At 39.1% G+C, this 14,827-nt stretch overlaps 2 protein-coding genes across 2 annotated transcripts; both read right to left on the bottom strand.

Moving 5' to 3' along the window:
* Positions 1–1,126: 1,126 nt before the first annotated feature.
* On the bottom strand, positions 1,127–3,791 carry ndufb6 (NADH:ubiquinone oxidoreductase subunit B). The gene is made up of 4 exons (XM_029435133.1): positions 3,529–3,791; positions 2,486–2,578; positions 1,620–1,664; positions 1,127–1,258 (listed from the first exon to the last, which is right to left on the bottom strand). Exons 1-4 carry the CDS (start codon positions 3,706–3,708, stop codon positions 1,193–1,195), a joined length of 384 nt encoding a protein of 127 aa, XP_029290993.1. The 5' UTR covers positions 3,709–3,791; the 3' UTR covers positions 1,127–1,192.
* Positions 3,792–5,890: 2,099 nt separating this feature from the next.
* On the bottom strand, positions 5,891–14,285 carry LOC115007162 (perforin-1-like). The gene is made up of 10 exons (XM_029429896.1): positions 14,242–14,285; positions 13,042–13,330; positions 12,872–12,951; positions 12,502–12,547; positions 11,992–12,134; positions 11,765–11,903; positions 8,996–9,076; positions 7,732–8,228; positions 7,549–7,642; positions 5,891–6,103 (listed from the first exon to the last, which is right to left on the bottom strand). Exons 2-10 carry the CDS (start codon positions 13,309–13,311, stop codon positions 5,891–5,893), a joined length of 1,563 nt encoding a protein of 520 aa, XP_029285756.1. The 5' UTR covers positions 13,312–13,330; positions 14,242–14,285.
* Positions 14,286–14,827: the final 542 nt, after the last annotated feature.

Below are 14,827 nucleotides of genomic sequence, written 5' to 3'. Positions count from 1 at the left end.
GCATAGTGGAGGATTAGACAACGGAATTTCTGTTGAGTACTTTATTTATTTTTGGTACAGTCTTCATCCACAAATGTAAATGCACTAAGACACAACCCTTATTGATGTTGTGTTTTTTTTTAACGTGAGAACTGGTACTATACTGCAAATTACTGGAGTACATGAAGAAGAAAACAGCAAAAAAAACTACTGAAAGTTATTGATGCCTTAGTACTTCTTTTTATTATTTTTAAATTGTGTGTTTCGTGTTTTTCAAGAGACTACTACTGATGGTGTTTCACTCTCCATATTGCTATACATTTTCCTTTTCAATAATAAAAAACAATGAATAAATGTGCCATATTTGCGTTTTTAAGAACCACATAAATTACATATTGTACACCCCTTTACTGCACACTTGTGATCAAACTGCAGAAAAGCAATCTTACAGAGACTTTAAGTAGCGTATAATGATGCTATGAGAATATTACTTACAAGACCTAGATGGTGTAGTGAAAGTTAAATGTTTGGTGCTGCAGGAGACAATACTTTACAAACGTTTGTAAGAAATGTATAAATGTATTTACCGGCTTAATGACTCTGAAAATTAAATCATATTGTTTATTATCATAAAGCATAAGGTTTAGCACTACATGCTGTGATATATTATTTTATCATTTCTAATACAAAATTTCACATTTTATGTTCATTAGTGGAAATACAGTATTTTAATGGATTACTTTATGCTGTACCAGAGTTGGTATAAATTTAAAACCAACATAAGAATTGGAATTTGCGTCCTACCTATCCAGCCCTCTGTAAAATACTGCAAACTGATATATTAGTTTATGACATTTAAATGCTTTTCCCTGTATTACATCTCCACCCCATTAACCTGCTATAAATAAAGTATAAAACAAAAGACGTAACGTGTTGTCAATATGGCATTAACAGCTACCTGCTCCCTACTAAGGTTGAGCTAACCAACACTTTATTTCTTTCTTAACTAAAGTGATCTGGCAGTGAACTGAAACATATTTCTCAGTCATACATTCTCTCACTTATGGAAGCATCAAGAACATAAATTAATAATCACTGTAATATGTCACTTTTTACATTCATTCGTAAAATCACTCATGCTCAGAAATGACTTTGTAATATTTTATTGGCATATACAGTTTTTACAACAGAAAATTATTGAAAAATTTCAGCTTCAGTGATGACCATGGGTCTCAGGGAGATCTGGAATAACTTCACCCGTCTCCAGGATGGTGTCACCCTTAACACAAAAACAAGGACAAAGTTTTTTTAGAAATACTTCCACCTCCATCAAGACGTCTCAGAGAGCAGCTCTCCTGGGCTGAAGTCAGAGAGCAGCTCTCCTGGGCTGAAGTCAGAGAGCAGCTCTCCTGGGCTGAAGTCAGAGAGCAGCTCTCCTGGGCTGATGTCAGAGAAGCATCACGGGACTGTTTGAGTGGAATCAGACTGTGGGACATTCAGATCCTACTATGGCTAAAGCAAGCCAATATGCAGCTGTATGTACACATAATATACATTACAAATATAGTAATTATACAATTATAATGAATATAGGAAGACCAAAAGTACACTGGTAGAATTAAAACACGAGCCATACTTACAGGGAACAGCCTTGGTTTCAACTCCACAATGCCATAAGGCCGTAGCTGTGGAGGACAATGACATTGTTTTTAGTAAGCTGCCGACACCGGCGTGCATTGAGTACATGATGTATAGTACCTTTGTTTGTCAAAAGCAACAGAGAATGAAAGAACATGCAATAAAGCCGATGATGCAAATACGTCATTCTAAAGTGCTCCTGCTTTCGTAGTAAGTTACTTGAATGCTACCGCTAAAGTTACTTTAGAAATGTTATAGGCAACAGGAGAAAATGTTATGCAACTATTTTAATTACTTCAAAGTAATGTAAATTATTACAGTTGATTACTTTCATAACAGATGTTTTAAATTGGGCAATAAAAGGTGAAAAGTCCTAAAACATAAACAGTACTGAAGTTCTTCAATATAACTTGCAACAGCATGAATATTATATCCTACATGTCCACATTTTACAGAAAAGATAATATATTCAAATGTAACTTCTTTGTTATCACTAACATTTTGATTAGTAACTAATGTAGTTACATGTGTCTTTTCAGTAACTGTAACAGATTACATTTATTTTGTAATTTCATTACATAACTGTTACATGTAAATAGTTACGCCCCAACACTGCCTAGATAGTTATACACATATGGTATTATTCAGGAACTTACATGTGCAAGTGCATAAAAGAATAGCTCAGAGAAGGTCACACATAACAGTAAATAAAAAGACATTAGCTAATCCAAGGCTGTTCAGAAACATAAGCCTTCACACAATTATATGTCTAACTATAATTCTGTTTATCAGATATGAACCACATGTGTAACATGTCAGCCATCTCTATTCTGTTACACAAATAATGTTTAACATTAAGTTGACTTACAGCAATATGGTATTTCACACAGTAGTGAACAACCCAAGCAGGTATCAACAGCCGTGTTAACGTGAAAACTCCACCTTTGTATGCTTTGTAGGTCTGTAAGGAGATACAGATTACAGGTTATTATAAATAGAAAAGACGTTCATCATGAATCACAGTGTTTGTGCCGACTGCTGCAAACAGATCACGCATACCTGAGGCTGAGTGGGTGAAAAGTGTATGCATGACGAATATTACGCTGTAAAATACTCCCAAATAAAGTGTGCTAAAAAATGACATCAGAATAGGTGTTGCTTTGTGGCCTCGGATAAATACTGGATGGCCCCAAGAAACTCAGAGAAGTCTCAAATGTACAGTTAAGTAAGTTAAAGTCGGACTGTTACAGTTAAATAGGAGAGATCATATGTAAATGGTTATTGATTATAACCTCCCTCTTCAGTTTGTACTCCATTTATAAGTCACTTACCTTTAACACAGCTATTTTATTCAATGCCCTATTAATAGTTTTATTTCCCCATATTTATCCATACATAAAGTCAATGCAGAATATGACATACTGATAAAACCCTACATACAATAGTCAAACATACATTTAGTACAATATTATTCACAAATTATTTTCAACTCAGACGAAATAATAACAAGCCTGTCTAATAATCAATTCTACTGTATCATTTTAATATGTTGTTACAGTATAACTAACTTACATTTGAGTTTATTCTTATTTAATAATGCTTTTGTCATTTCATTGGATTCTGTTTTTATGTTGCTGTTGTGAAGCACTTTGTAGTTATGTTTTGAAAGGTGCTATACAAATAAAATGTACTCTTATTATATTAAGAAATAAGTAAATGGGGTTAACAGTTTCACCACGTTTGATGCAAGTTAACCTTTATACTTTGGCAGCTTTAATAAAAACGGACAGAAGTTACACTAAGTCAACCTTTCAGTTTGTTCTTCAGTGGTTGTTTTGCTAGCTACTAGCTAGCTAGCTAGCTAGCTACTAGCTACTAGCTAGCTAGCGTTAGCTGTGTATCGGGACTCACGTAAAGCCTCCACAGGCTCTTGGGCTCCAGAAAGCCAGCCCAGAACTTGGCGAGGGCGCCGGCAGGTTTAGCTTGTATCACGGGCTCCCTCGGGCTGAGCTCCTGGTCCTTCAGCCACTGCCTCCGGAGCTTTGAGAGCTGCTCGACGCGGAGCTTCTCGTCCGCTGTGTAGCCAGACATTGCTTGTTTTTGGATATTCAACCTCAAGACACTTACAATGACACCATGGAGGACACTTCCCTTTACCGTTAAATAAACCAACGAAGAAGAACAGAGAGCGGAAACGTGACACAGATTGAACAGTTTGACGGATTTTAGTGCGACACCTACTGGACCGGAGACAAAAAAAAAAAGGTTTAAAATTACTTCATGATGAATGTTTTACTAATTTTAGCTAAATTCTTTATTTATAAGACAATCACCTCCTTAAAGACCCCACATGCTACTATAACAAAACCTAATTCTATGTCCATAAAATGAATGATGACGTCCCAATATGCCAAACATCTCCATATATGTAATATAAATATATAAATATTGCTTGGTCAATTTTTATAATTATGTTTATTATCATTATTATTCTAAATATTATTAAAATAATATTAATTTATGTTATGATTATTTTATGTTTTATTCTGCATAATATATTTTCATATTTTATGTAGAATCTATGTATTGCATGTTTAAATGTCTATATCTCAGGTGGTTACTGTTCAGCCAGTACATGATGAACATTTTGTAATCGTAATGATTGCTATACTGTTTGTAAATTAATCTTGTGAATGAATGAAAAATGTAATAAAGTAAAACATTTAATAAAAAACCTACTGAACCGGAACAAGTACCTGATATGAAAATATATATTATGGATAAATTAGATTCAGAATTTATGAAATGGCCTATTTCCCCAAAGATCAAAGAGACTTTTTTCAAAAATAATTCATAAAGTTAACCTAGTTTTGGGTAGATATACTTTTGACATTTCTCTTTTATTATAGGGAAAATTTAAACGAATCAAGTTACATTATGGGAAGCATTAGATTAAATATCCTGTGTTTTTGGAGCTTGCCCCATACATGTTATTGTATTTTTGCAATAATTTACTTGCATCACTGTTGCCAATTACTTGTTTAAAGTGCCTTTAATCTAATCATGTTTTACAGTGCTTTACAGTGAGCGTGCTTTACAGTTAATTTTGTAACTGTAACTGTATTTTAAAGTATGATATTGTAATTTTGTTTTATAGTACAATTCTGTATTAAACTATACACTATACACTATTCACTAATCATTATTACTGCACATCTATACACAGGTTTACTGTATTTAATATAATAGTATATAATATTTCATAAAAGAGGTATTAGTTAATAAAACAGGTATTTAGTGTCAACAAATGTGTACAAATGTGACAGTTGCCAAAAAAAATAAAAGTAAAACATTTTTAAACACACATATCAGCCAACATGAGCATATGTGCATAATTTAAGTGACAGCCATAAATCATCCAAAAATTAAAACCTCTTTGTCCCAGGGCGGTGGGGTCCATGTTGAGGTAGCTTAGCTGTAAATAACTAGAGGGACAATGTGAGAGGTCATGAGATGGTCAGGGGGTTATCTACATGTTTAAATCAACAGAGGCTAACAGATTATGTTGACAATTGTCCAGACACATAAAATCAGTTGCAGTAGTAACAGCTTCCAGATTCCAGTTCCAGCTATAGCAGCACAGCTATAGCTCTTCACTTACCCTGATGTTATCTGTGCCAAAGTTAATGCAAGAATTGATTGTGATTGTTAAAGATACATGTATGTATGTATAATGTATATTTTAATACAGTATTAACACTAAATCAAACTAATTAAATCAGATTAATCACACACTTCTTCTGCTGGATGTTGATAAGAAAATATTGTTGCAGTATGTTGAATGTTAACATTATATAAGATTACTGTAACTATTAATTTCTGAAAGGTTTAGAAATCCAAAACTTCCAGATTATACATCACGTGTGTACATATATATAGGTTTGGAGGAAAAACAATAAGTCATATTTTCTGTCATTTTGAGGACTTTATTTACACAATAAGGTCACACAAGAATTGTCAAAGCAAAGTTTGACAGATTTGAAGCAATTGTAAATTTATAAATCACCAACTACACAAACTGCAGTTATAGTGCAGATATAAAAAGCCCCATCACCACAATTAATACAGGAACACACAGCAGCTGTTTGTTAATAATGTTTATATTAAAATGCTATATTTGTTAACAGCGGTGCTACTAAGTACATTTACTCAAGTAATGTACTTTAGCACAATTTTCAGGATTTGTGAATAGTGTGGCCAATTATTGCATTTCTCACTGTGGAGATGGTTTGTATTGGTTACACCTGTCTCCGGTCAGGTAAGGGTCGCAGGTGAGAATGTACTTGACCTCAAAGCCGCCTCTCTTGGCCGAGCAGCTGAATGTGTGTGACCCCCGCATCAGCTTCTTCACACATGCTCCCAATCGGTCATCATAAGTGACATCCTTGTCCCAGACCTCGATCTTCAAATCCAAGTGTGTGTCCACCTTTATAAAAAAGAAAAGACAAACATTGTTATTGAAATAACATATAAAATATTATCACCTGAAACTTCATATTATTACTATGGATTGTGTTGACTGCCGCTAGCTAGTTTTATCAGCTAGCATATATTAATGCTAACACGAGCAGGACGGACCCGATATAAACACTCTGATATACTTCTGATAGCACCTCGACTCCCACGCTGTGGATATGGCCCCCGGATACAGCGCTGGGCTTTGAAGCCAATTTGACATAGTGGCCAAACCGTGGAATTACAACTACTGGTAGGGCTGTCGCAATGTAGCCGTATTGATATTAACCATGATATTTAAAAAATATAATAATGACATCATATTAATAATAAGCATATGATAATATATTGTTAACCTCTCAATTCATATATTTTCTCTTTTCTTCCGTTATAGGGGTTTGTATGGTTAGTTTTTCCTGAACCAAAGCGAGGGTTGAAAGGGTTGTATGATGCAGAGATTTTAAAGCCTCCTGAGATGTAAGTTTTGATATTGGGTTATCATTTGACTTGACTTATAGACTGTATTAATTAATTGCCATTTTCCATTTTCAAAAGGTGTTCTCCATTGGGAATTTAATGTTAATTCTGGCATTTTATATGTGTATACTGTATATATATGGTATATATATATATATATACTATATATATATATATATATATATATATATATATATATATATATATATATATATACTATATATATCAACTTCAGCCACTCTTTAACTAACGCATTACAAGCGGCGCCAATGGTATGAAATGGTTTACACTTCCTGTCTCCTGAGTGGGCATGGTATAATGTATTTAGATTTTATTTTGAAAACATTATATATTTCTACACCTAAAAAACATATTTGTCCTTTCAAATATAAGTTAGCTAGTAAGTTTGCGAATGTTAGAATAAAATGTTGACACAGTTTGACTTTAATGTTCACGCTCTGTGTTGCTGAGATGGACACATCAGACAAATTGTCAAAGTTTATCTTCTCTTCATTTGTCCATCTGAAAAATGCCATTTTAATGTCAGAATGTTTAAAAGATATGTTGAAAAAGTTGTGAAAAATCGGTCCAATATTTACTTCGGTGACTATGGGGCGAAAGTATTGGTCATAATCTGTGTTCACGTTCACTTCTCCCTTTGGCGTTAAAAGACTCAGACCTGCTGCTATTCTCCTAAAGAGGCGCGGAAGTATCAAAGCCATGTGACACAGATAAAAGAAATTGACTCTCAGTTCAGCATATCCGTCTCTGGTATAACCAGTTATTTTTACTTTCTGACAACTCTAGGTAAACACAGATGGTCGAATAGTAAGTCCATAGCGAAAAAAGTGCATTCAGTTTTCTGAGGCCAATTAATGGTAAAGTTTTTATCTCAAGTCTGTACTCTTGAGCTGATCTGCAATGAGAAGATTTACTGACCTTGCCCAGATAATAACGAGCATTCCACCAGGGGTTGTTTGACCGGATCACATGAGTCCTGTGATAGGAGGACCCGTACCACATCTTAGCATAGCTGTTAGAAACAAGGAAAAGCACCAGGTGAATTAATATTATTGTTTGATATGCCACCTTCAGATCTCAATCCGTCCACACTCTACTCACCTCTCAGTCTTGCCAGTTGGATCCCCTTTCAGATTCCAGGCTCGGATGATGGTCACCTCCAGTGTTCCCCTCGAGGCCTTTTGAGGACAGCAGTTGGAAGCCAGGTTAGGAGTGTGCCCCCCACAATGTTGTTCTTTGGGTGAATTCTTCACAGCATTGTCTTCTAAGTACTGCTCTATGGCCGCCTTCATCCCTGCCTTCTGTGTCACATTTGGCACCAGCTCATATATTGGCCTGAGGGAGTACGAAACGACATCCGGCTGATTCTTAAGGGTCTTCAGCCAATTCTGATATTCCAGGGAGTTATTATGAGTGAGTGAAAACTCCCCCAACCAACCACTGCCTCCTATCACCTCTGTATAGTGTTGATGGAGACCGGAGCTGTACCATGTGGAGACGTCCTGGTTCTGTAGCACTGCTTTGCAAGACTGATGGCTACCAGATAATTTCAACTTCCCCAGGCCTACAGAAACACCATGTGATAAGCAGGAGTTGACCTAAAGGACAGGAGAGAAATAAATTGTGATTATACTATAATGACGTATATGTATGTGTATATGTGTATCTGATTTTGGATTATCTCCCCAACCCTTGAACCAATCTACTTCACGGTTGGTGTGTGTGTGTTGCTGATAACCAGAGGGAGTGCAGTGAAGTTATTTGGATCAGTGATTCTGTAGAAAACTGCAAAAACCCGGTCTGCCAGCTTTGACTTTGGTTAGTGCCTGCGCTAAGCCGTAAAAGTACAAATAGACGTGCATCAAAATCCGCAACGCGGCCACTTCCGCTAATGGCCACTATGGGACGTCTTTGTATGTTTTCTTTCACAAAGTAGTTAGCCTGTCTGTGCCATTACGTTACCGGTGAAAGAAATGAGGAAGTGTGTGTGTGTGTTAAAAGTGTTGCACGTTTATCCGTACCTTTACAGTACAGGTGCCCAGAGTGGCCAAAAAGGAGCTTTAAATGAAGACGTCTCTATGTGTGTCGACCAGTCTGAACTTCAACTTTCTGCCAAAGCCTTCATCAAACCAACACATTTAACGGGGCTTTGACTTTATTGAGGCCATAAATTAGACTGTAGCGTTGCTACCGTGAACACTCACTTCGAAACACAAGAAACAGCGACACAAGCACATCGAGAACGGGCACTGCACTAATTTATACTTAATTGTTAATGGACTGCATTTACTATAAATGTTGGCTCACACGAACACACATTCATACTCCACTGTGCAGACTGTAAAGGCATGTGTGCTGTATGTACCTCATTCGAAGAGAGCCCATTCAGTGATGACAAACAGGTACGTGCAGCTGTGACTCGCCTGAGTCGCCCCCCAAGATAAACCTGGAATGAAATACAATGTTGTTGGGACAAAGAAATGTGTTTTTTATTTCTATCAACATTCAAATTCTGCTATTTCAAACAGCCTCCAAACCAATATACAGATCTAAACTAACCTTTTCATTTCTCCAAGTCTACATTATTGTTATATGAGTGACATAGCTATATCAGTGTGGATCATTGCAACAAAAGATCTTTAATTTCATCACAATAGATAAAGTAGTTCCTTCAGCAGCACGACAAGGGCTGCCATGAGTTTTTACTCACAAGTACCCGGCTGAGCGCTGCTACGTTGGAGTTCACCCCGGTGGACGAGAGGGTCGCCTCCCTACGCCTACGGATTATGGGGGGGAAAACTCTGACTGTTATCTGTGCATATGCACCGAACAGCAGCTCAGAGTATTCGACCGTCTTAGAGACCCTGAATGGAGTCCTGCATGGAGCTCCAGTAGGGGACTCCGTAGTTCTGCTGGGAGACTTCTATGCGCACTTGGGTAACGATGGAGACACCTGGAGAGGTGTGATTGGGAGGAACGGCCTCCCTGATCTAAACCTGAACGGTTGATTGTTGTTGGATTACTGTGCTAGTCATAGAATGGCCATAATAAACACCATGTTCGAACATAAGGATGCTCATAAGTGTACGTGGTACCGGAGCACCCTAGGCCAAAGGTCAATGATCGATTTTGGGATCGTATCATCTGATCTGAGGTCGCATGTTTTGGACACTCGGGTGAAGAGAGGGGAGGAGCTGTCAACTGATCACCATCTGGTGGTGAGTTGGATCAAGGGGTGGGGGAAGACTCTGGACAGACCAGGTAAGCCCAAACAGGTAGTGCGGGTGAACTGGGAGCGTCTGGAAGAAGCCTCTCCAGTGAACACTGAAGGTCACAGACCGATGATGCCATCAGGACCACATCATCTGCAAAGAGAAACTCACACCTCCGGCGGAGCTTTTCAGGCATCAATGTGGAAGTTGGGGTCATTGAACCTGAGTGGGCGATGTTCAAAACCTCCATTGCAGAAGCTGTAGTGAAGAGCTGTGGTCTCAAGGTCTTAGGTGCCTCAAGGGGCGGTAAACCTCTAACACCGTGGTGGACACCGGTGGTCAGGGAAGCCGTTCGACTGAAGAAGGAGCCCTTTGAGGAACTCCTGATTCCGACTACCACACCCTCTATGGTAGAGGCAGAGCTGGAAGCCGATTGGGGATCATCGTCAATTTCCCTGATGGAAGTCACTGAGGTAGTCAAAGAACTCCACAGTGGCAAAGCCACAGGGGTTCATAAGATCCGTCCAGAAATGCTGAAGACTTTGGGTGTGGAGTGGCTGTCTTGGATGACATGCCTCGTCAACATTGCATGGAAGTCTGGGACAGTGTTTAGGGGGTGGCAGACTGGGGTGGTAGATCCCCTATTCAAAAAGGGGGACCAGAGAGTGTGTGCCAACTACAGGGGTATCATACTTCTCAGCCTCCCTGGTAAAGTCTAGTCCAAGGTGCTGGAAAGGAAGGTTCGGCCGATAGTTGAACCTCGGATTGAAGAGGAACAATGCGGATTCCGTCCTGGCCGTGGAACAATGGACCACCTTTTTGCTCTCGCAAGGATACTGTTGGGGGCCTGGGAGTATGCCCAACATGTGTTTTGTGGATGTGGCAAAGGCGATTTATCACCAATCCTGTTTGTGATATTCATGGACAGGAGGCGTAGTCGTGGATAGGAGGCGTAGTCGTGGACAGGAGGCGAGGTCGTGGAAGAGAGGGATTGCAGTTCGGTGGCTTGAGGATCTGATCGCTGCTCTTTGCAGATGATGAGGTCCTGATTGCATCATCGGTCTGTGACCTTCAGCAATCACTGGATCGGTTCGCAGCCGAGTGTGAAGCGGTTGGGATGAGGATCAGCACCTCGAAATCTGAGGCCATAGCTCTCAGCAGCAATCCGGGTAGGGAATGAGTCCTTACCCCAAGTGAAGGAGTTCAAGTACCTCAGGGTCTTGTTCGTGAGTGAGGGGACGACGGAGCAAGAGATTGGCCGGAGAATTGGAGCAGCGGGGGTGGTATTGCATTCGCTTTACCGCACCGTTGTAAGGAAAAGAAAGCTTTCGATCTACCGGTCGATTTTCGTTCCTACCCTCACCTATGGTCTTGACCGAAAGAATGAGTTCACGGGTACAAGCGGCCAAAATTAGTTTTCTCAGGCGGGTAGCAGGCGTCTCCCTTAGAGATAGGGTGCGAAGGAGTAGAGCCGCTGCTTCTTTGCGTTGAAAAGGACAGGAGCCAGTTGAGGTGGTTCGGGCATCTAGTAAGGATGCCACCTGGGCGCCTCCCTAGGGAGGTGTTCCAGGCACGTCCAGCTGGGAGGAGACTCCGGGCAAGACCCAAGACTCGGTGGAGAGATTATATCTCCTCACTGGCATGGGAATGGCTCGGGATCCACCATTCGGAGCTGGCGGATGTGGCCCGGAAAAAGGGAAGTTTGGGGTTCCCTACTGGAGCTGCTGCCCCGCCACCCGACCTGGATAAGCGGTAGACGATGGATGGATGGATGGAAATATCCTTGTCTTTTTAGTGGAGGTTCCTGAACCATTTAGTTGCACAAGTTGTACATTGGTTGTTGGTGCTTTCATTTAATAGTGTTACACATTTTAAGATGTAGTTATTATTCAAATTGTGTGTGTGTGTGTGTTTGTGTTAACCTGGCGGATGAAGTGTGTGCCATAGGTATGTATGAGATCACTGTACTGAGCCCTGGTGGACGAGTCATAGAGACTCGGCAGCCTGGCCAAATCCTCTCTGAACTCGGAGCTGAGTGGCGGTATGAGTGACACACGGTATCTAGATACAAAGAGACAGACTAGTCAAATATCTTAACAAAGTAAAAAAAACTTTAAGAAAACTTCTGTGGCGATGCAGGTGTGGCTACCCATAATGGCTGCAGGTGATCCTGTGAGTGCTGAAGAAGTAGCGGTCCTCTCTGGTCCGTTCTGTAGCAAATTTATAGGCTGTGGAGCGTGTTCCTCCCACCTCCAGGTTAGCAGATACAAACTTGTCTAAATCTAGGCCAACCTGAAATAAGAAACAAAAGCTGCTTGATGTTCACCCTTAATTACCATGATATACTGTATTAAATATAATCATTTATTTATAACACCATTTATTCACAAACACTTTGAATGTAATACACTGGTGCTGTTAGCATTACAGGATATTCAAAACAACATTAATGAGCCATAAATCATATTTAATGTATATGCATCTCATCATATCACAACACGAGGTCTCAGGTTGTTATTGACTGCAATGTGTTTGTTTCTCAAAAACAATTTCAAGAAAAAGGTGGCACTTCAGTAGTAAAATAAGCAATCTATAAGTTATAACATTAATATTCAGAAATATTAATTTCATGTCAATAACAGCTGTAGAAGCTTCCTACCTTCCAGTCGTTACTGTCCTGGGAGGTGTAAGTGTTAATCAGTGAGCTGTGGACACAATTTACAGAAAATAATAGTCATTAAAACCTTTTAATTTCAAAGATCAGCTTTTTTACAGAAACTGTAATGTGAAACTGAGTTAATGTGTAACATCAAAATGAAATAAAAAAGAGGTACACAACATTTAAACCTAACTTTTATGACACTGATTGGATGAAATAATCAAAGTCCATTACTGGAGAAAATACAAAGGCTGCTTTGAGCTTTAGTAAAGACTGGTGCATGTTCACATGTATTTACTGACTGTCTTGAGGCACTGGAGGGACATTAAAAATATGAAAATGGGTGATATAATGCTTCATAATACAATACCTGACAGAGGTGTGTGCACTGCTGTAGAGGTCGGCATTGCATCGGCTGAACGCCCGCCAGTCCACTACAGAGACTGGCAGCTGAAAATGAATGTGAGAACACAATGTCTACCATTAGGTATGCACAACTTTCAAAATTGCTTCAGAGTTATTGTTTACTGTATTTATTACTTTCTGCAGCTCGTTGTTTTGAAGAGGGTTGGAGCAGAGAGTACAGTTGCCAGCTGGGGAGAGGAAAGTTTTTACGTCGATCATGTAGGCTCCTTTACGCTGCAGGGTGACCACATCAAAGCCCTCCCCCACCAGGTTGTGGCCTGGTACAAAGGGAGCGGACTGACACTGGCTGAAGGTCCCAATACCACAGGAGAGAACAGGGGAGTGGTAACACACAAAGAGCAGGACAGTCAGGTAGAGAAGGGGTGGGTTTGAAAAGGAGAGCATCGCTGGAGTCTAAAAGACACTGAAATAAATAAGAAAAAGAAAGTAGAAAAGGAAATCAGTGAGTAAACATTCTGTAAAAAGAACTGCAAATGTTTGCGAACAAGTTTTGGGCCCTGTTGAAACCATCAATTGCACATGGTCTAAAGTGCATGGCACAAGTGCAATTAAGTCCAACTCCACTTTTGCTAGTTAAAACAGTTTATTATCTGGGCGCAAAGTAAGGGGCAAGAGGTAAAGGAGTTGTATTTAGTTCTAGGCAGAACATGAATTACGCCCAGAACCTGCACCTGGCGCATTGCCATTTAAATGGCAGATTCTGCTAATTTGAGAAGTGAGCAGATTTCTTCTGGAAATGTTGTGATGTATGGACCCTCTGCTTCTGCTGTCTTCCAATCCTCTGTCCAATAAACAATGTTAGTAAATCCAACTGAATACAAAATCGCACTCCATAAACACATACACCCGTTGTCTGCCTGATCCTCCCTTAGAAGGAGAGAGCACATATTCATACAAAGAACAAGCAAATGACACAAACCTGATACAGATCACATATTTACAGCGCATAATGTGTCATTCTGCAGCTGCAAAAACTGTCACAATAGCTCATGGAATTGTTTTCTTTCTATTTCATTTTTGCATAATTTCTTTGTCAATATATATATAACATGCAACTGTAAAATGTGTTTTTAGCACTACCTTGCTTTGCTTTGTAGTAATGCACACAATCCCAACATGCTATGTAGAACTATAAACTATAAACCAAATTTATTTTTGGTCCTGTTTCAGTGATAAAGTTCTCTGCATCTCTTTCTATCAGGCTGTTGTGCATCTTGGGTGTTCAAGTCTTTTAAAATGAATTCTCAGTCCGATCTATTAAAGACTGTTGAGGGTATGCACATGTCCTGTAATAATTTAAAATGAGTTTTCTACCTGTTCCAAAAGCCCAAAAAGTCGATGTTGCTGCTCCTCTTCCAGTCATCAAAATCTGAACCAGCAAGAGAAAGAGCTCTTTGTTCTTTGAACAAAACTAAACGGGATGAAGCCTTTTATCTTCTATCTTTATCATTTAGCTTATGAGGAAATAAAGTGAAAAGGGGAGTAGCAAATCAGAAGAGATAAGATAGTAATAGTTGAACAATGGCCTTTACATTCAGGGTTTAAGGAAATTACCTTGGAATACATTTCTGCAGGATGTGAAAACAACAAGAGAAAGAAACATATTTGGAAGAAAGTGTCAAAAATAATTAGCAGAAATCATTTGCTTTAAAATTACATAATTGGCTTGGAATTAATGCAAAATCTTACTCAAATATACTGAATGACTTCAGTGTAATCTTCACAGCACTATGTCAACACTTTAACTCTGTTCCCCTTTCTCTACGTACCTCTTAGAGCTGCCCCAATACCAAAACTAATAAACAGAACATATCAATAACAGTATAACAGTAAAACAGGACAATGTGTATACATAAATATATACATTCATTCACACAAAACTAGCCACCGGTGTAATCCG

Source organism: Cottoperca gobio, chromosome 1, assembly GCF_900634415.1.
Source record: "Cottoperca gobio chromosome 1, fCotGob3.1, whole genome shotgun sequence".
Lineage (NCBI taxonomy): Eukaryota > Metazoa > Chordata > Actinopteri > Perciformes > Bovichtidae > Cottoperca > Cottoperca gobio.
Note: the sequence above shows the minus strand (reverse complement) of the source record. Positions and strands in the feature narration are given on the sequence as shown.